The sequence below is a fragment of the Perca fluviatilis genome, chromosome 4 (genome assembly GCF_010015445.1).
Source record: "Perca fluviatilis chromosome 4, GENO_Pfluv_1.0, whole genome shotgun sequence".
Classification (NCBI taxonomy): Eukaryota; Metazoa; Chordata; class Actinopteri; order Perciformes; family Percidae; genus Perca; species Perca fluviatilis.
Genome location: NC_053115.1, coordinates 12,508,217 through 12,531,523, shown reverse-complemented (window position 1 = coordinate 12,531,523; position 23,307 = coordinate 12,508,217). Strand labels below are relative to the sequence as shown.

The 23,307-nt window shown below is 43.0% G+C and overlaps 1 protein-coding gene across 8 annotated transcripts in view; it reads right to left on the bottom strand.

Moving 5' to 3' along the window:
• LOC120557182 (calmodulin-binding transcription activator 1-like) overlaps window positions 1-23,307 on the bottom strand; it is a 52,168-nt gene that overhangs the window by 28,657 nt on the left and 204 nt on the right. For 7 of the 8 annotated variants that reach the window (XM_039797279.1, XM_039797281.1, XM_039797276.1 and 4 more), the window contains exons 2-3: window positions 21,065-21,160; window positions 15,988-16,091 (exon numbers count right to left, since the gene is read on the bottom strand). In XM_039797279.1, coding sequence (XP_039653213.1) covers window positions 15,988-16,091; window positions 21,065-21,160 — 200 coding nt within the window. Of the gene's footprint in view, window positions 1-15,987; window positions 16,092-21,064; window positions 21,161-21,481; window positions 21,502-23,307 lie in introns of those variants that run through there. The other variant, XM_039797277.1, reaches the window with a different exon arrangement.

Sequence of the window (23,307 nt, the reverse complement as noted above, 5' to 3'; positions counted from 1 at the left end):
TATCTCCTGCTTTTTAGTTGCTCACGCAATGCCGCCTTTTCCCTTTGCTAGGTGAACTCTTTCACCCCTGGCTTCCTCCTTGGAACATAATTCTCTCTCGCCCTATCTCTGACTCCCATCTCACCCACTTGTTGTAAAAGACTATGAAATGTAAATTGTCCTCTTAAGGCAATCAGAGTTTGAAATGTGGCACAAAGCAATAGTGAAGAAGACATCAACACTCTAGCTCTCCTTCATCTGCCCCCTCAGATCAACAGTCTTCTCTCAAGACCTCCTCTCCCTCTCTTCCTTTTTTGTGTGTGTGTTTTTAGGTATTTGTCCCAGTTTGGCATGAAAGCACTCCAGCTCCACACCGATCACAAGAGATGGAGGGAAATGTTGATGGAGAGAGGAAGAAAGGCAGGGAGAGACAAAAAGAGAGAGCAGCTGGAAGGATGCTGGCACTTAACTGGATTGTTTTTTTTTTTGTATCCCCCATTTGATCCTCACGTCCCAACCCCCCACTGCCTCAGCCTCCATTTATATGTGTGTTTGTATACATATGTGTACGTATGTAGGAGGAACTGTCATCACACCTTCACAATTATCACTATCAAGTTTAGCCATAGCTAGGCACAACTGCGCGCACACACACACACACACACACACACACACACACACACACACACAGGGAGTGCCTCATTCATTTATGCATCTATTCATTAGCTGTGACAAGCAGCCACCTCTCCTCCTCCCAAACCACTCCGCAGCAAGTCAATATCCTATACGGCCTCCACAGCCCCGGCCAGGCACTCGGGCTCCTCTAGTGACTTTCAGCCAGTGGGAGGCGGGAGGAGAGAGAAGAAAAGAGGAGACGAGGGGCTGGGAGAGACAGAAGGATGGGAGGATTAAGAAGGAGGGAGAGAGACTTGCAATTAAAGGCCTGCCCCATAAGAGCCATTAAAAAGCCAGAAACAGAAGAGTCAGCTGAAATGGCAGACACACACACACACACACACACACACACACACACACACACACACACACACACACACACACTCGAAAACACACGCCCACACACACTCTCACTGCAGACACACACTGCTGTTCTCTCCCTCGCCAGCACACACACACGCGTGCTGTGGAGTGACAGAAGTGAGATGGTGAAGGTCGATCCTCAGGAAGTCACAGTTATTGTCCCAGTGGAAACCGGTGATAGAGCGCTTTGAGCATGCCTGGTGACACACTGACCCTTCAGGAATACTGTGAGTGTGTGTGTGTGTGTGTGTGTGTGTGTGTGTGTTAGCTGTACCAGACACAGGGACAGGGACAAGTACCTTTCTCCAGGGATCTACTCTAGAAACCCAGACGTTCTGCATGTCTATGTAAGTCTATGTAATAATACATTACGACAGGCCCAGCTGAATGCACACACACACTTTCACACACCTATGCCTGTCTGTCTGTGTGTGAGAGAAAGAGAGAGAGTTACTTAAGAAATATCTAACAAAGCAGAGAGCATGAGTGGGAAGTTAGATTGGAGCGAGCGATGCAGTTGGGGAAATCAGCCTCCCACTCACGCATCACTGAGACCATCTCCCTCCAAGAAACTGGAGGCATGTACAGAAAAGCAGACAGACAGACAGAGAGACACACACACACACACACACACACACACACACACATACACACATGCACACTCACATGCCTCAGGGAGATTTCCAGGGGAGGGGAGGGGAGGGCAGGGGAGAGGAGGGGAGGGGGGTCGCCTACACTGCAACAGACTTATCCAGGAGCTTTCCCCAGGGAGGTTCCGTTATAGGGTCTAGCCACAGGCTAGTGTGTGTGTCTGTGTGTGAGTGCGTGTGTGCGTGCACGTTTGAAGTCTAATGATGAGCATCACCCTGACAGAGATCTGGGGAAAACACAGTTGTCTGTAAACTGAAACTGTCACATCCATTCAAAGTGCCTCAAATGAAGGCTGTCGCTGGTTCTCACCACAGAAATCATTTGGCATCGAACAGTTTATTTTGGCAGTACAGAAATGTAGCAAACTGAAGTGTCCTTTTCAACTACAGAATCCGTTTCTGCATGCCTTTCTCCGTGAGCGTGGTAAGTCTTGTATACATATATGGGGGAAAGAACTGCATTAGCATTACCAGGGGAGGTCTGCTGATGCTGTAATTTGTTCCTGAGCACCTCCACTGGTTGTCTCCTTCCCAGAACAATTCTGTCAGTGTCTGACGTTGATGGACACTCTTTTTTTTAATTATTATTAGTTGTTTTGTTTTGCAGACTATTGGCTTTTCTGTGGTTTTTATTTTGATCCAGAGCAATTTCTCAGCCATTTGTTCAACCCACGTTTTATTGATCATGGTCTATTTTTAAACATGTCTCCTTAAAAGGCTCATCATGTAAATTTAGCTCAACAATGACTTGCTGTTCTTAATTGTATGCTAAACCTCTATACAATTGGAACTGTAATCAATCAATAATCAATTAGAAATGAGAGGTGCCTGTAGGCATGTCATTATCCACAGTGTTTGACAAAATGTGACCAATCTCTCAGAATCACGGCTTGTAATATCTGAACAGTCCTGAGTGACCTCTAACATCCCCAATGTCATGGTGCAATCACTGTTTTTCTGAAGAGGCCAAACTTTAGATTGTGCTGCAAAGAGAAAGCTGGATAAAGAGGTAGTTGTGTTCAACTTTAAGCTGACGTAAATGATGTGACGCCTGTTGTAAGCCACACTAATAATGTCTTGTTTGCACTATGTTCCTCTAACCTGGCTAATTAAAATGTGTAGCGCTCAACAGAAAGACAGCCAAACAATGAGTTAGGACAAGGATAATTTTGTTCTGTTCAAGCCACACAATACAATTTCATCAAGTCTATTGTAAACCAGAGCAATAATGTGTAGTTTGTATTACATTCCCAAACTGCCTCGCTCCCCACTGTGTGTTACTTTCAACAGCCTTTATATTACCTCCACTGGCTAATACAACTGCTTAATGCTGTTTCCATAACAACTGTTGCAAAGCCCCTGATCAGAATTCCTCTCAAGCATGCCTTGTGTTTATCATATAAACACCTCATCACACACTGGGCAACACACACATGCACGTCCGTGGACATAAAAGACTTATACACACATGCATACAAATGGGCCTTCTATTAATACACAAAGTCGCCTGTTTGGGAAAAAAAGAAGAAAGAAATATAAAACTGTCCTGGCTTTCTCTGTCTCTCCTCTTGTTCTCAAAGCGACACACGCTTCATGGACAACAGATTGCTGCACACGCACGCACGCACACACGCGTCCGCGCGCACACACACACACACACACACACACACACATACAGTGCTGGCCTATCACTGGAGGACAAGGTCTGACCTTCAGAGGGGACCCGCCCCTGTCACCTGGCTGGGAGAGAGACATGTGCGTTACATCCATCTCTGTCACACTGCAACACACACAGTGTCACTCACACACACACACACACACACACACACACACACACACACACACAGTGTCACACACACACATGCATGCACGCATGTACGCACGCGCAAACGCACGCGCACACACACCTCCCATGTCAAAACTACTGCAAGGTAGGATGCATAAACATAAATGAGTGTATATACACACATACACACACAGACCCAGAGAGGGTTGGTCTCAGAAGAGTCTATGTGGTGGCTGCTGCTGCCCATGTGAGTGACGGCTTTATAATGAAATAGTCACTCTCCCCTTTCCTTCACTCCCTCACTCCCTCTCTTTTTGGTTTGACCTCTTTACTTTTCCCCCCCTCTCTCCTCCCTCTAGCTCACCCACTTTCCTTTCCCCCTTTTCTGTCTCATTTCCCTCTCATCTCCTTCTAGCCAATATAAAAGTCCAAACGGTGAAGGTGGCTACACACGCACGCATGCATGCCCGCACGCACACACGCGCGCGCGCACACACACACACACACACACACACACACACACGCTACAGTATGGAAAGTAGCACAAACTTTTTAGAAGACCTGAGAATAAGGAAGAGTCAGACCCAATCCACTGAGGGAATATCAATCATATTTTTCTAAGACTTCCTCTCTCTTGCACACCGTACCTGTCCTTTTCCTCCTGTCTTGTGTTTGCATTTGAGGAGACGGCCCCCTCACTCTCAGCAGGGGGGTGAACACATCAAAGACAGCAACAGGTGTGTGATGTCAAACACAATGCCAGGCCCCCCCCGTTGCGCTAGGGTGTCTTGGATAAAGCCTGTCAGAGTCCTCAAGAACTACTACAAAGTTAAAGTTAACCAAGAAAGGGCGCACATCCATACTCAAACACACACGGAGGTATATTTTAAATCTCTAATCACAAGTGTGTGTTTGCCAGCGGGAGGTGGAAGAAGACAGAGAGAGTGTTAGGGTGAGGGTGAGGGGGGATGTCTCAGTGAAGGAGTCACCAATGGTTGTGTTAACCCCTCATGCCTCATCTCACTTGAGTCATTCTGCCCTCCGAGGCTCATCTCTGCTCTACTATTGTTGATATTATTATTGAGGTTTGGTATGCTAAGGAGAGAGAGAGAGAGAGAGAGAGAGAGAGAGAGAGAGAGAGATAGACAGAGAGAGAGACACAGAAAGAGAGAGAGGTAGTGAGAGAGAGAGAGAGAAAAAGAAATAGCGTGTGCCACCTCTCATTGGCATAAATACTTGTTTACAACAAGACATAAATTGGCACCCTGTCAGTCAGTCTCTTTATTTCTCTCTCCTTTAACTCCCTTACTCTATTTCCCTCTCTCTCTGTCTCCTTCTCTCCCTCTGTGCTGCTAAGCGTATTACAACACTCCCTGGTTCAGCCCTCTCTCATTACCATATTCTAATTACATTCGTTAAGGGGAGCATTTGGGAGTTTAATGAATAAATTTGAAAGATGGGTCTCCGTGGCGATCTTTAGGTTTGTTTCCTCCTCAACCAACTAAAGATGGGAGCACACGCGTGTGAGTGCATGCCGCGCATGTTTGTGTGTACGCACCTGTTCGGTATGCGTGTGTGCTCTCAGTAAATATCGCTGCAGTTCCATTTCAGAAGAAACAAACAAATCTAGTTAACTGCTGGAGCTCACGTGGAGTCCTCTTTCTAAAAAAATCAATTCAGAATTCTGTTTGTCTCCGACAAATAAAGATTTCATGTCATTTGTTTGTTGTTTTGGAAAAGACTTGGAGCCACCCATGTTGAAGTCATGCATATTTAACTCTCCTCAAGCCTCAAAAACAAACTGCCAAAGACAAGCATCAATTTACAAACGTACAAATTGTCTGCAATCTCGGGTTTGTCTTTTCTACCGACATCAGACATGGAGGCTTCATACTGGGAGACGGGCAGGTGGAGAACAATCATAAGCAAAAGTAAACATTAAAGGTTATCAACCCTGCTCCGGTGACTTTCACTGTTGTGCAGTTTGATCTGTCTCTGCCTAGGACGAAGCCCTGGGCTGTAGGCCTGAATAGACTGTTATTATGGGCCTTGCACTCACTCTTTCAGTGTATTGCAAAATGTGATATACCTTTCACATGGTTTGATAAAGAAGTCCGAAATGCATTCCCAGTTCTGATGATTGCCAGCTTGTGCTTCGGGGAGTCAGGGAGTGACTAAGTATACTTCACCTCCAGCTCATAAACAACACTTTTAAAAGCTGACAAAATGATGTGCTTTGACTTCGCCAACTGCTATTGATTACTGACAATTAGACAATACCATGAGCAACAGAAAAAAACATGCAGAATCTAATTTAACCCCTTCCCCACAGAATTCTCTTTTATTGCGACTGCACTTGATTAAAATGATGCTATTTTTTTCTTTGGCTAAATACATTATTTCTGAAATCCCAGAAAAGGTTTACTTGTTGACTTGAACAGTCATAACCACAAATCAGGAGTCAGCACAATTTTGGCAGTACCTGGAACTTCTTTATTATATTTTGTAGTAAAAAGTATGGATTTGTTTTGTTTTGAATTTAGCTTAATATAGACCCAGCCATCTTGAAATTTCTCCATGACTTTCACTTGACTAAAACCACTGCATCAAGGATGGACTGTACTTATCCATGGCTAACAAAATACATGAACAGTGAGATGCCATGATAATCTTATATCTGAGAACCATATGCTATTCCATGTATAGTTTTTAAGTGTACGGTAGTGTATTAATAGATCCAAAGGGGCCCCTCTTCACTTTGGCTACAGTATATTTACTGTGATGATGCAACTGTACAAGGTAGAGCCCAATGTCATCACCCTCTCTTCAAGCACTGTGAATCATCCTGTGGGCGCAAAAGGTATGTTAGCTATCTTTAAACTTCTATACAATGTAAGATACATATATATAAATAACTAACAGGGAGAGATGGGAAATATAACCAACATTTTTACTGTTTAGACTTCACAGCAGCCATTTCCATTTGTATTACCATTGCCTATGGAAACTATCATGACCTTTGGAAGACATTTTGTTTGCTTAAATCTGGTTTGTTTACATCCATTAAATGTATATCGTTTTGGCAAAGCCATTTAATAATATTGCTATAATTTAATGCACTTTTAGAGATTGAGAAGGAGACGGACATCAGTCATTGCCTGCCGGGCTGTCCTGGTAACTGTCCAGCTCATATGAACTGTAATGGGCTGTGACTTTCTAACTCCAACATGCAATGACACCTTAGAGCAGACAGAGACTGGAGCTTACAGCCTACTGAGAAAGTGATGCTGATGTTGTGTATTGGACAATGTTAAGACTTGCGAGCTGGCAGGATACATATATAAACAAATATACAAACATATTGCCTGACATATATGCTGCTACCAACAAGAGGCAATTATGTAATTAGGCTTAACACTAGATACTTCCTGTTTTTTGAGCTGGGAAAACTTCCACTGAATAAAAATCCCATTTTTGGGACAGAGGGATTTTGCTCCAAGTATTACATAGGGATTTAAAAAAAGACTGCAATATTGTTAGCAAAAACTTTCACTGTCAAACACCTAAAGGCATGAAAAGAACACTCTTTCTCAAGAAGCAAGTGAGTTGCTCTCCCTTTCATATTAGGTGTTTATCATCCCCACCCACCACTTCATACTGTACATTCAAACAATTAAATATATGCACTTTTATTATGCAAATGCGGTATCAGTATCCCTTATATAGTTGCCTCCTTCGAGTACAAGATGATGGATGATATATTACAGCTGAGCTGGTCTTAGACTAATGACACAGCTGCATTACAATACACAACTTAGTACACAGCCAATATTGTCTATGCACAGACACAGAACACGCACACTTGCATACACGCACACAAATGCCACCTTGTTTAATCCTCCAGGAATCAGTGAAATTTGATTACCTTGACTTTTACAAACACACTCCATATGAGAGTAGACATTTCATACATCAGCAGGAGGGAGGAGGGAGGAAGAAGAGGGTAGAGACAGGGAGTCGGAGAAATATGTGATGCTGGATAGAACTGCAGTTTGAGAGGAGAAACACTGGACACCCACTGTGGTCTCCTGAGTAGAATGCAAAACACACACACACACACACACACACACACACACACACACACACACACACACACACACACACACACACACACACACACACACACACACACACACACACACACACACACACACACACACACACTGCCCTATGTCTATTACAGTAAATGTGGGGAAACAGTATATTTACCAGTACATTTATACATCTCCCAGGGTAAATCTTGTGAATGTATACATTTCCAGAATAACGTTAGTGGAAAATGCTAGTCGCAGCATCATGAGACACGCAGTTCTCTCACCATGTTTTTTGTGTGGATATTATGTAGGAGGCGGCCAATTTACCCCTTTGGCAAGGTTCCTGCAATAAACTGAGATCTGTGAGACATGGAAGATCGAATTGAATAACACTATAACATCAGAAAAACGGGCAAAGCTCCAATTTATGTTTGATATGTTTTCATACACGCAAGCAAACTTGACCTGCATCATAGTGTGATCACTGAATGAGGACTGAGGCGATTTAAGCAATTGTATGGCATGTTTGCTTTATAAGGCAGATGAGATGCACTCTGAGTTATCAGTATATGTCCTATGACCAATAAATTCACGCCTCACTTATTCTATATTTTTCAGAAACATTTCATGCACTTGCATCCATGCATAAAAACATGTAAATAAGCAACACCGCTTCAGTCTTTTATTGTGAAACAAAACTCCATGAGGCCAAATACCAGTTGATGAACACTGTTCACAGTGTGCAGTAAACACGGCAGGAGGCCTCCATGATAATATGACTTCTCAACTCATTAACAGGGAAACACAGAGATTAACAGATTTACCTTGAGAAATGCTACCAGTGAATGTTAAACATGAACCCACTCTGAGGTTGATAGTTCACATTTAACTGCTACATATTCACATTTACTGTTCCCCATATACACATCACCATTATCAAATCAAATCAACAGAGAGTAAACTGATAATGAGTGAAAAGAAATCAAAGTGGTTTGAAACAGCAAGTGTACAAATAAAATACATTTTGCAATTAAACAAACACATAATCCTAGCAGTTTTAATTAGAAATAGAGCTGCAGCCTGCATGTGGCCATTGGTGGGTTGAAGGCCTATGAGGACAACGCACTAAGATCCATGCAATATCAACAAAATTGACAATTTGACCTCACAGCAACTCTGTAGAACACAAACAAATGTGGTCTGATACACTTTTGTAGCCTCTTTTGCAAATAGGTCTGTGAAGTTTGATTGCTTTAGTATTAAATAGTTGGTTTTCCACATACTTAGTTTTTGTGTCTTGTACAAATGTTTACACGTCTTGATGGATTAGCCATGAGGTAGGCAGTTAATAACACTGTGTGTAACATTTACAGAGGCAACTCTGCATGAAAAACACATGGGTGTACTTATTGGAAAACAGCCCAAATATTTGTGCGAATTGTGGTTTATTTAACTTCAGGCATAAAAATAGAGCCATAATTATAATTTGTCCAAATATGCACTGTGGGAAAATTCTGTAGAGACTGAATCAACGTTATGCCAGCAACAAAATGTTAAATAGATAAAGGTTATTGATGCAGAAATGAAACCAGTAAAATGCACAGTGAATTCATGTTAAAGTAATGATGAGGTAGGCTACAAACAAATATACGCATGTAATATATGTAAGCATGTTTGGTATAGGGCGATTGTCTGGCTGATATATTTTCAGAAAGGTTTGACTGAGTAGTAGCAGAGAGATTTTAAAAATATCCCCAAAATATGTGACAAAAAAAAAAAAAAAAAAAAAAAACCCCCAAAAAAAAAAAAAAAAAAAAAAAAAAAAAAAAAAAAAAAAAAAATAAAACATTGTACAAATATTATGAGAAGGACTTCCAGATATTTTGATATTCATTTTTCTTCTTTAAGTATTGTTGAGCTTGTGCATTATTTGCATCAAACACAAGACTACAAGCTTGGAGTGCATGTGCAGAATGAAGACAAAAAAGATGTTTGACTGAAACCTTTCGAAATCTTCGTAAAACATGAGCAGAGTAGGAAAAATGTATTGGTTTCTGAAATCCTTAACTAGGCATATTATTATTATTATTATTATGAATTATTAAGTCTGAAAATGAAGACGCTAAAGAAAAACTTGATCAAAATCAATCGGGTTCCTGCACCTGTGGTGCTTAATTTACAGTGTGATGTTTTGTTGACACCTCACTGTTATTTGGGGATGTAAATATGCAAAATTGCCTTGTGCTGCTGTAAAATGTATTTGACTTCTAAAGCCCTTACAAGGTTTGAGAAGTAGAAAGTTACCAAAGTTAAATAAAGTTATCTAGACAAAGCTCCACACATGGAGCACAAGCACTCAAAATAGGAGGAAGAGGACCATCTGTGTGAGTGCGCACATGCACATTTTTAGGCTGCATCTGTCTCCAATGAATTAAATCTAATTTACACAGGACTCAGATATTACAGAGGTTCTATGTGGGGACATTTTAGGATACAAGTATTGTCTCCACTGCACAGCCAGGCTTCTTATTACAGCAGACACTGTTGGTCATTCAGTTCATTTTGGTTGGGCTTGGAAGCTAAAAGACAAAAATACACTCACACACACACACACACACACACACACACACACACACACACACACACACACACACACACACACACACACACACACACACACACACACACACACACACACACACACACACACACACAGGCACACACAAACGAGCTCAGGCACATACACAGAACCACTACAATCACAGTCACACATTCCCACTGTTTAATATATTTCTGTGTCTCCAGTTAACAATATTTTGTGTCAAATTATAGAGGGCAAGATAAATAGTGGGTCTGTGCGGCATGGAGAAAATAGAACACAAGGAAAATGTGGGGCTTCCAGTTGGGTAGGGGAGAGGAGAGGAGGAGGGAGGGAGAGGAGAGGAGAGGAGAGGGAGAGGAGAGGAGGAGGGAGGAGAGGAGAGGAGAGGAGGCAACGCTACTCCTACCTCAGACACCTGGCTTTCCCTGACTAGACTTGTAAAACCTGGCTAATCTCAGCCCCTTTGTGAACTTGTGTATGTTAAATATCTGCATGACTGAAACCTGCTGAAATACTGATCCCAGCAATCACTGAGGAACCTACGCACATGTCCAATTTACCATGTACAGCCCCATTTGCAAATGAAAAGCTTGCCAGATAATTACATGTATCAACAAGGAAATTACATTCATGAATAGAATGAATCTAATTAATTATTTGCATTGCTGCACATTTGGTTTATATTGCCAGTTTGGTCAGCAGGACAGTATGGATGTCTGGAGTTCGAGCAGAAATGGAAGTCACAACAGACACTAAATGATGTTGGGTGTTAATTGGGCTATGCTTGGCTCAGAGAGAGATGGAGAGATAGACAAAGAGGAGGAGAGAAAAAGAGAGAGAGGGAGAGAAAGAGAGAGCCTGGAGGACTAATTAGTCATTATAACTTGGCGCTCTCTAAACATAAAATATCTCTCAACCCAAAAGACAGAGGAATGATTAAAAATAAAAGAATAGGAATCAAACACAAGGAGCTGTGAAACACCCCTTTGGTACTGTGTGTGTATGTCTGTGTGTATACATGTGTGCAAGCATGTGTGAGCATGTGTGAGTGTGTGTGAGTGTGTGTGTGTGTCTGTGTGTGAGAGTGTGTGTTGGCTTCTTTGCCCCCTCATTAAACCATGCTTTACTCTGGTAAATGGCAACAGCACAGAGCTCAATGTCAACTGGAGAGGTTACAGCCATAGGCAGGCTCTGGGACACACACACGCACACACACACAAGCGCGCGCACACATGCACGCACACACACACACACACACACACACACACGCACATATACTCACACTCACACTCTTGCAAACACGTTAATTTTGTCTTTGTTCTGACAAAGCAGACAAAATGGAGAGTGTCAGCCTCTCCCGGCCACATGCCAGTGTGAGCTGGACATTAGCAATTCACACATCAAATTCATAAATCAAGGGCACCCTTCACCACAGTATAAATGGAGGCCTGCAACTGGCTGTCTGCTGACTGTATCGCTCTGGGTTTCCATAATGGATCCATAGTACTTTTTCACGGAGTCTGGTAGCTGACATTTAACGTCATCCAGACACCTCTCCTCCTGCCTTATGTTTTACCTACAGGGAGAAAAACGGGAAATATGTCTATGACAAAACATAGGGATACAATGCATGCATATTTAATCCAATGTATCTTTTTAATGCTTCACAAACAACAATAATGACATGAATACTAAATTAAACATTCACACACACTTAGGCACACTCAGACAGAGACCCATGCACACAGAGCTTTGTTTGGACTAGAAATTGAAGCGCACACAAGCTGAGACACCACAGCACACACAGGTGAGTGTGTGTGGGTTCCTGACATTTTTACCTGAGACTAAGAGCTTTTGTCCTTCACCAATTATTAGTGTTTTATCTGTCCTACACGTTCACACATTGCAGGCAGATGTACTGACTATGTCAAGTCTCTTTTATCACCTTTGATGTACTGAACAATCATGAACAGCGTTTGTGTCAAACATGCAACATCGATCCTGCCATTAACAGGAAAAAGCACATGCAACCAATCTGTTACCATGACAACACCTAGCCTTGATGCACACACAAAGGATGGGACAGTGGTCTAAAATGTATATGCTTTTTGATCTGTTTCTCATTCAAGCAATCACGTTAGTGTCATGCAGCGCCACAGCCAGACATGAGCGTGTTTGAACTGTCAACTAGCTGACTTCACACCACACAGCTACCAATATATCACTGCATGACGAGAATGGAGTTCTACAATAAAACACTGCACTGTTTCATATCATATTATTTCATATAATTAATACCAGAATAATGCCATCTTCTAACGCTTGCTTTCTGCACCTGTATAGTTGATGAGCGACATGTGGAGCAGACTCACATCCAGAAGCATTGTGGCACAGACGGCTGTCGTCTGTGTGATGTACTGAAGTCTGTGCCGACCCATTTGACAATTGCATCATTTGAATCACAGTGTGTGTGTGTGTGTGTGTGTGTGTGTGTGGGGGGGGGCTGCTCTGAAGTAGAAGCCTTTAAAATCCACATTAGATCATGCAATGACGTGCACAGTCGCATAGTGAGTGAGTGCACGTTTCATAGTTCAAATTGAAGCTTTTAAAAAGGGAGTTTTTCTCAGTATTCCACTCAGTCTGGCTTCTAAAATATGAGTCAGGATGTCGAGGCTCCCCACAAGACAGAGTAATCATATCTTTTCATGAGCTTGAGACCCAGGACCAGACTCTAAAGTTTGCCTTTGTCTGCATTTTTTGAAAGTTTGATAGCCTCCTTTATTCAGGGCTCCATAGAATTGGCTAAAACCAAACAAGTCATTCCCGATGGATGGATAACACAGGCTCTACCGTAAGTCTGTCCACCTGAGTGTGGTTTGTTATCTAAAACTAGTCTATAGTCTATTACCATGGACAGATACACACACACCCCCAATCTATTATTGAACAAAAGGCTCACGCCTCCGCTCAGCCCTTCAGGGAGGAATCCATCCCTCCATCCCAGAATAATTTCACACATCAGTAGATACACAAAAGAGAGAGAGAGAGAGAGAGAGAGAGAGAGAGAGAGAGAGAGAGAGATGGAGGAAGAGATGGAAGGAAGAGAGGAAAGGACAGAGAAGAGGAGGAGTGGATGGGGTAAAAATGTATGGGGTCACAGCTCAGTGCTCGTGGGAGGCCAAGGTGTCGGGAGGAGCCATGCGTGACAAAACAGAGATCAGAAGATCATATGCAATCGCGAACATGGCCAAGAAAACAAACGCACATGCACTCACACGCACGCAGAAACCCACACACACTTGCACAGACATACGCATGCCAAGAAAAAGGTGAGAATAAGGACAGACTTGGAAAGATTGGGTCCGACTTAATCAGAGGCATCAAAACACAGAATGGTAATCTCTTTATCTATCACACTCTCTTCCTATTCACACACACACACACACACACACACACACACACACACACAGTAAGGATGTGAGGATGAGGAAACACAAAACCATTTTTAGATTTTTCTTAGAAAATAGGGATTCTATGGGAAACCCAAAAAGGCACAAATGTACACACACCAACAAATAATTACTTTTGTCAATAACACATCACCACATTTCATGAGTGACATCTAGACCAGAACGATATTATATTTGAACACAAACTAACAAACACACTTTGAGAGGATGCAACTGAATAAATTAATTGAAAGCTTCAAATTTGACAGCTGACAGCTGATAGGTCTGAAAATCCCAGGTATAAAATTGTGTTACGCCACAATCTATGGTGGATGTACAAACCCTACATGTGTCTAAAATTTAATGAACAATGATGATTTCAATTTTCAATATGCTGCTGATTAAACTACTATACTTCTTGCAATGTCTGCAATACAGACAGATAAAAATCAAGACACGCAGAAAAAAATCAATTCTTTTTTTGCAGCAGCTACAGAATAATTGACCGCAATAATCTGGAGCTGTGCATGTCCTTAACGGACACACTTACACACGTAGGGAGAAACACATACACAGATTGAAAAATATACAGTACTAGACGCACAGTGAGTATACACACGGCTCCCCCTATGAAAGCACCAAGCAAGAGGAGCAGCAGACACAATGGAGTGTTTAAGTATGCAGGAAACTTTATGCCTGGGTGGAAGAGGAGCTTTGAAGGAATCCGCTGAGGGACACCCAACCTCCCTCTGAACTGAGCCTATACCTCCTCATCAGAGAGAGAGAGAGAGCAATGGAGAGAGAGAAAGAGAAAGTGGGAGAGGGGGGAGGAGAGGAAATGTTTGATAAAGATAGAGAGGACTAGATGGTAAGTTGGAAGGGAGACTGATAGAGAGGAAGAGAGAGAGGGCAGGAGAGGGGGCAGCAACAAGGTGCTCTGGGCTAGTCCCTGTGCCTTCTGCACAACTGCTCTTGGATAGGCTGATGTGTGGAGGTCCCTAACCGGCAGCGGTCACGTTGTTCTGAACCGCGCGCACACGCACGCACATGCACATGCGCACGCGCGCAAACACACACACACACACACACACACACACACACACACACACACACACACACACACACACACACACACACACACACACACACACACCTATTCATGTGAGCACACTATTTAGTAGGCACTGTGCTTAACTCCCAGTATGACCTTCATTGAGATGGATTGCATGAAAAATGTAATGACTTTCCTGAGAGAAAAACCACAGGCCAAATCAGCTTTGTATTGCATAATAATGCTGGACTTGGTAATCAATAACACAAACACACCAACACGCATTCATAATGGAGTGCACAGCCTGCACATGGAGAAAATGTCTCAGCAGAGCCCCACAACATCACAATGGATGGAGCAAACCACCAGTGGTGAGCTGTGCAATGCATAAACAAGGGGCTATTGACGATAAATGCCTGCATCCATTTACACCCATCAAACACTTCCCTAAGCTAACAGCTTAAGTCTGGAACAACATGCAACTCTGAAAGGCTTTTCACACCCCAAATGTTTAGCTCAGGGTTATCTTTGGCCATGAGTAAAGAGCTGTCCCAACCTAATTTGGCCTCATTTAACAGTGTACCACTTAGCCAGCAGCACAGTTCAACTTACCTGTTGTTAATGCTGCAAATATGTTGCTAATTTTGTTCCAGAGCAGATCAAACTCAGCATTATATTAATGAGTGGTAGCCATGAGTTTGTGTGAAATCATCGACAGTCAAAGCATACTAAAAGTTAAGATAGTTAAGATAGCTTTTAATTTTTTTTCTTCTATTTTTTGGTTTTGTAGGACAACTTTACCCAATGTAACATAGAGCATCATTTTTACACATAACACAAAGCAGAAAAAAGCAACTATGAGCAGAAATGTGCCACACATTGAACAACTTTGTATGGTTGCATAGCAACAATGTTAGGTTAAGAATTAACAATCTGTATCCTACTGACCATAAGGGTTTTTGAACCCAGCAACACTCAGCAGTGGAAACATTCAATCTGTAGCCTACTTTTTTAGTTTCTAAGCCTCTATGCCGTATATAGTTTTAGACCCAGGAGCCCCTGATTCCTTAATCCAGAGTTGTTTGGATTACAAAGCGAAATAGACAGCATCACACCAAATGGAATGTATAGTCAGTGGGATGTTTTGGCTGTGAGCTCGGGTTGCTGTTTTTTTATTTCCTAGTGTCACAGTTTTAGGGTCCCATAGTGAAAAGCTACCATTGTGTTTCTTCACCTCCTCTTCATTTCTCAATGTGACATTAGCTAAAGACCAACAAAAAACACTGAGTTCATCTCAATGTCACGGATATTTCCCTCTTCAATGTGTCTTAGTCTCACCTCGTTGGTGTTCCAGCGATGGCGCTCCTTGGGCAGAGAGGAACATTTGGGTAGACATTCTAGCAGCTTTTTAGGAAGGTAGATCTTCAACTGGCCTGGCTCATCTGGAGAGGGAGGGGAGGTAGGGGAAGAGCGGGGGTAAAGGTAAAGGAAGATAAATGAGGGATGAGTAGGAAGAGGAGAGGAATCTCTCATCAGACACAGAGACATTGTGCAAGGAGAATACCAAAAAGCAGCATGTCTGGAATCTGGATGAATACAATCATAACACACTTTTATTGTGTAGCGTTTTTAAAGGCTGATGTAACCTTAAGCAAGTAAATTTGCACAAAGATGTGATCAGGACTATGAAAGAAATAAGATTCAATTCATTTTGGTCAATCCAGTACTTGATGTGTGATCACTTGCTGGGATTTGTGATTTATCAGAAATAAAGCTGAGAATTTTTGGCATAGCAGTGAAGAGATGTCAGGCTTATACTTTGTACGGCCCAGTACAAACTAGTGTGTTATTCCTAATGAATAAAGCAAATTGCACACAAACTCTGTTTCATATCATCTTTATGTAAGTTTGTATTATTATATCTCATTCACTTATTGGTGATTCACAGTGATATAGACAAGTAAGGTTGTTAACCTTGGCAATCAAGGTACAGGTAAAAAACAATAGTTAAGTGTGCAGTCACAGAGGGAGTGGCAGCACACTTATTTGTGGATAGCAGGTGGAGGTGCACAGCGCACCTGGGGCCCACCGGGAAACAGATTTGGATTAAGAAGAATCCATTATCATACATTATCATTGCATTTGGGGTTGGTAGCAATCATGGCCAACCACATGGGCATCCCTTATCCCCTTTAAAAGCAATGCTCTCCCGGCAGTTTTATATAGACAGTTTGGTAATAGAGCAGAGACTAAAAGACTAGCTCCTCCTGAGAGGAAACTAATATTCTTGTACGGGAGCAGGAGAGTCACAAGTGCAAATATACAGCAGCCCAAATGTTGCTACAGGCAGGTGATGTTTAGGAGCTTCATGGTTTCTGTGTGTAATGATGCACATTATTTTAGAATCACAATGATCCAAATGCTACACAGGTGAGGAAACGCAAAAGTTGGTAAAAATCAGTTATTAACCTTTACCTCCTCTGTATTATTGCCTGGTGATATACATTTTTTTTCCTTATTATCAACAAATTCCATAAAAAGACCAAAACTCAACAATGGATACTGACAAGTATTGCCTGTGTAGCCAAAGCTTAATACAGCTTATTCCTCTCTGCCATAATCCTCTATTGTTGTCCAAAAACTGTAAGTTATTTTTTTAGATCAGTGAGCTACACTGTTGCACTGGGTGCTAGCACCAAATCTGCAGCTGAAAATAGTCCCCAATAAATGCATTACTTATATCTGTTTGGGTAACATTTGCTAAAAACTACAGTGCCCAGCTGTTTAAGGAAATTGTAAAACAGACAAACAAAAAAAATCTAAATGTAACAATATACAGTATTTGTCACCCATGTTTATGCCATACACAGAGAGGGAGATTTGTTGACAGTGACAAAAATATAGCGCACCTTAGCCTTCAATTAAAAGAAAATATGTTTTGTTTTCCCCAGTGTAATGCAATGTGACTGGTGGTAGAAGAATGTATAACTGAACAGGCAGAGAATCACCAAAATACTGAATATTTGCAGGTGAGGAAAAAATCCCACTGCGCCTCAGGAAAGTAGTACTTTACCAGTGCATTGCGTCCGCACAAAGATAGAGACCCTGGTGTGTGTGTGTGTGTGTGTGTGTGTGTACATGTGTGTCTACGTGTATGTGCATGTGTGTGCCTGTTTGTGAGTGTGTGCCCAACGGGTGTGCCGCTCAGAAGTCAAAGAGAGCAAGCACTCAAAGGTTATAGATAAGCATTTGAGTAGAGGGCGTCCATTCATGACTCCCCTGGGAAGATAGGAATTATACTCTACCTGAGGGCAGACGACAGAGCGAGAGAAAAAGAGAGCTAGGTGGGGTGGGAGGGTCAGAGCGGGAGACAGAGAGGCAGGGAGACAATGAGCCAGAGAGAGACAGTTAATGAAGAAAAAAGAAACTTGGGGGGAGAGAGAGAGAGAGAGAGAGAGAGAGAGAGAGAGAATATTTTGAAGTAAGAATCATGCAAGGACGAGAAAGAGATGGAACAAGGTAACAAAAAGACAGAAAGAGGAAATTATTGTAGCAGGACAGGAGTGGGGTCTGTGTGTGCTCATGTGAGTATGTAGATGTCTGGGCATGTGTGTGTTTGTGTCAGTAGGAAGTGTGTTCAGGCACGTATGCTCCCCCTAATCAATTATGCATTTATTAATAGAAGGCCTGAGAAGACAAAATTTCAAACAGCTGAACGGTGCAGCAGCTTAGTTAAACAGCTGAATGGTGCAGCTTAGTTAAAGCCTAATTTCTTTTTTAGCAGCACTCCAGCTTCTCTGCTATGAATGCCAATCAGCGTTTAAACCCCACCCCTCCTGGCTATAACCCCCTCCCCTCCCCCTGCTGTTCTGAAGAATTCTCATCAGAGCCTCGCCTTTGAAATGTACCAGAACCACCACATCAAACAAGCCCGTTGCACATGCGTCGGCACACACACACACACACACACACACATACACACACACACACACACACACACGCACACGCGCACAAACACCTGCGCACACACCCGCACACGCTCATACATGCAAACAGACACACACATACACACACAGTGCCTGCCGATCAAAGAACAGACATCACAGTATTTGTCCCAGAGTGGCGTTTTTTACCAGTGACCTTGGTACCGAAATCCCTTTCAAAGCACACCTTCATGGACACGATCGTCATCTTAACCTATCCTCACATTTACTCTCCCATCTGAGGAGGAATGGAAGACCAACTTTGCAGATTTGTTGAATGCTGATGAGCTTTTACACCCCAAAGGGTTGTATCTTGTATTTCTAACAATTCCGAACCAGCGAATGCGTCCCTGTTTAAAATAATTCAGCCTGGGTACTGTCGCAATTGTCTTTTCCATCTGTTCCGAATGGCTCTCAGTGGAGCTATACTGTGGTGTGACATGGGGCAAAAACTTCTCTTCTGTTTCTGGCTACCCAGGAAAATGAACCATCCTGGGACACGGGAAAAAACACATCTAAATATGTAAATTCAGTGCTGTTCACATTTATGCTTGAAATAATCAAACAGTTTCAATACCTGCATTGCTTCATGTGAGTCCCTCAGCAGTAAGCCACACATTTCTGGCTGTACAGATCACTCACTCTCTTGCTAATCTAGTAAAAAGAGTCCAAAAGAGTGACAAAGCCTGAATGCTAATGTGAAACTGCTGGCTGATTAAGTTATATAGAGGTATACATGCTAAAAAGTGAAAATGTGCGACCAAAGTGAAATGTTGCTTTGGTTGCCTATCAAATGCCATAATTTAGACTGGAATCACACAGAAGAGCGGCCTACGACTGATGAATATTTTACCTCATAAAACTGTCATCTCCATATTTAACACAGAAACAAGCCAATGCCCTTGTGAGATGGCTGTCAGTTAATTATAAAACTCTACTCGGTAAAGAGAGAGAAAAACGCTCCAAATGCAACTCTTAACTCTCCCCCTACTGATATTAGGAGGCGTCAGGGGAAATTTTCACATTTTTCCCCTTTTCGGGATGAAATTAATGTGACAGAAAGAAAGGCTCATTGCACAGCAGCTAGATATAGGGATGGGAGGGAGGGTAGGAGGGCAGGAGGGAGAGCCAGGGCAGGGAGAAGAAAGGGGGGAGCATAGCATAGGATGAGCGAGAGTGCAGGAAGAGGGAGGGAGAGCAGGGGGCGGAGGTGGGGGGTGGGGGTGGGGGTGGGATAGAGAGATGGGCGTGCATGCTAATTTTATCATTCTGCTGATAAACTTTTCCTCCAGTAATCCTCCAGCTGGGACGTGAGAAGAGATAGGAGACAGGGATAGGCCCGGGAAGTCTCTGCTCATGTTAAACAGCCATCCCAAACAGAACTCTCTGTTCTATTCTATTGTATTGTGTATTTTATTTTTAAAGATTTTCTTTTAATTCTTTATTGGCTATTTTGTGACAGTCTTGTTTGCTCTTATCCCTCTTTACACAAAAAGAGGGTCTGGTGCAGGTATGAGGCCATCTGCTCCTTTTGAAATTGAAAAGAGGTTGGGGTGTGCGTCGGGGGGGAAGGGGAGGGGGAGGGGGGGCGTTTCCACATACCTCCCCACCCTATACCCATAACCCCCACCACCACCTCCCTAAGCAGTGTGTCTCTCTGCTCCTCCTCACATCTGTTTATTTGCTTCCAATTTGTCCCCATAATATACACACACACATATACACAGAGGCAGAGACATGCATCATTCTGCGTCATGTCCTCAGAAATCAATAACCAATCAATGCAATCATTGCTTTTATAGTCCCTCTAACACACCCCAGCAATCACACAACCATGCCCAGGACACACGCATACAGCTACACGACCATGCGGCGACCCCAGATTACACCCTCCATCTCACTTCTTGTTTAACCAGGCCCATTGAGGATTATAGATACATAATGCCATGTGTACAGATTAGGTATGACAATAAACTACTGATAGCCAAAGTAAGCCCTGGCTTCTCTATGGCTATGTGTGTGTGTTGTGTGTGTGTGTGTGTGTGTGTGTGTGTGTGTGTGTGTGTGTGTGTGTGTGTGTGTGTGTGTGTGTGTGTGTGTGTGTGTGTGTGTGTGTGTGCGCCCGCTAATACTGTACTGGCATGCATGAATAAACATGATGTGTAACAGAGCTGAATTGGAATGGCGTCTCAGCACAGAGACAGTGTGTTTGTTTTGTCTACGTGTGAGTGTGTGTGTGTGTGTGTATTTGTGTGTGCGTATGTATGTGTAAGTGTGATCTGTGACAGAGCAGATGAGAAGGAGACCTCAGTTCCCGCATCACATCATTCTGCCAGAAGGCTTTTATACTTGCTCCCAGAGTCACAATGTGCTACAGACAAATGTGCGCATGCACACATAAACAGTGTGAAGGGCGTTTGTGTGTCTCTTACTGTTGGCGTCAGTGTCATCACTCTTGGGAGGGGTGTGTCCTGTGTAACCAACGGCAATCCTGACCATTCGCTCTGGATTTCTTATCTTCTTCAGTCCTACAAAGTGAGAAAGAGAGCGAGAAAGAGACAAAAACATATTTAGGAGACGCTCCAGACTTTGGTTTCCTTGGCAGTCGCACACTTTACCTCATTCTTCCTCCTCTATAGCCCAGAAACCAAACTCCAAGTGATATGCATGCGGGCTGATCCCTTTTCTGATCCACTAACTTGTATCCATTGTGTCCCCTGATCAATTGGCCACAGTAGATACACTGCCTCCATGTGTGTGACTAACTTGTACGCAGCTTTAGTTTCCCTTCTCTCTCATCATTTCTCTGTTTCCCTGACCACTGTTGCTATGATACAAAGTAGACCAACCAGCGCAGAGGGAGATGGTCTTCCAGGCTATATGGTGGATGTTGTTCTCATGCCCACTGGTGTACTCTGCTGATCAGTGCCACGCACATCTGCCAGGGGATTGAAAGAGTGGATCGCTGTTGTCTGGCTTTGTCGCTCCTGTGATTCATTTGGCTTCCATTCAGCATGGCTGAAGCTCGTAAATTATTACATCGCCTCTACATATAACACAGAGGGGGCAATGGACAAAAAAAACTCATACTGTGAATACGTGAGTCTGTTTGCGTGTGTGTGTGTGTGTGTGTGAGTACAGCACAGTATGGGCAGGGGGGGATGGTTTTTATATTGATGTGGTACAGTGCCTGCTGATCTGCCCATGGGCCATCTGTCTCATCTACAGTTTTAGTCTTTTCATGCAACGGGACTCTCAACCCACAGCCTTCCCTTTGCCTCTGGCTGCACTCCGCATGCTCTCCTGCATGCTTCTATGTATGCGTGTCTGACTTTTGGTCCTATACACCTGAACATGTGCATCTCAGATGTATGCTACTACTACTACTACTTGTAAAGTTTAAGTTATCAAAAAATTGCCCGTTAAAGACATCTTGCTCAGCATCGCTCCCTAGTGGAGAGAGGGTCGTTTTCGGTATCACTTTGCCGAGGAAGAGATCAGAAGAATCAATTAAGAATAGTCTGACAATAAAACTGATGTCTTTAGTGCAGTGCCATTTTTAGCTCTTAAACTGCTGAGGACTGTGCGTGTCATCCATAACAAAACATTCAGATGTGTGTGTTGGCTTAACAGAGATGTGTGATATCAGTACTTTGAACAGGCAGGAAAACGAAAGCAATTCTTAGAGCAGACTAAACCAGGGGATGTTTATAAACAAATGTCAAACACACTGAGTAAGAAATAAAGATTTCATCAATCTATTAGTTGAGATGGAGATAATATTGCAATGGTGATTTTTGTCACCTTTTAAATAAATCATCAAAGAATGAATAACATTCGGAACAGTCTGAAGGAAATGGTGTCTTTTTGTGACAACAACGATCCCCAAGAGTTTAGCTGAGGGAGTAAAAATGTAGACTACAATTATACACGATATGACCTAAAACTGACACACATACGCCACCACCCCCACCACCACCACCACCACCCCCTCCCCAAATGCAGGCAGATTCTCACCTTCACTGCCTTAGCAACTATAAGCTCACATCAGATGAACACAAACATAAACACGCAGGCACTCACGCATACACACGCGCGCACACACACACACACACACACACACACACACACACACACACACACACACACACACACACACACACACACACACACACACACACACACACACCAATTGGATTGTGACTAAATAAATGCACAGCTGGACTGGGAGGTTGCGTGCATGTCAGAAAGGGAAATCTACGATTCAGTGGTCTATTTTATGCTTAAAGACACACACACACACACACACACACACACACACACACACACACACACACACACACACACACACACACACACACAGAGAGAAAGCATCTGAATTCCTTCAGCGTGAACCACTCTCATCCTCTCTCATCCCCATCCCTTTATGCTAAACGCTTCAAAAGCACTCATAAACCAGCTGCTCAGGGAAAACGCTGGCAAGCACTGGACGGTGAAAAACTACCCTATCCCGACACACTCAGAGCCCACCGACGGGACAACTCTCCTTCCGTTATTTATTTGCTGTCGGTTAACCGTGCTCTACACAGTCGCTGGTTCAGCACCAGCGTCCGTGTTTTCGGGACGGGCTAGAAGAAAGGGAAAGCCGTGCCGTTATCTCTCTCCCCCTCTATGC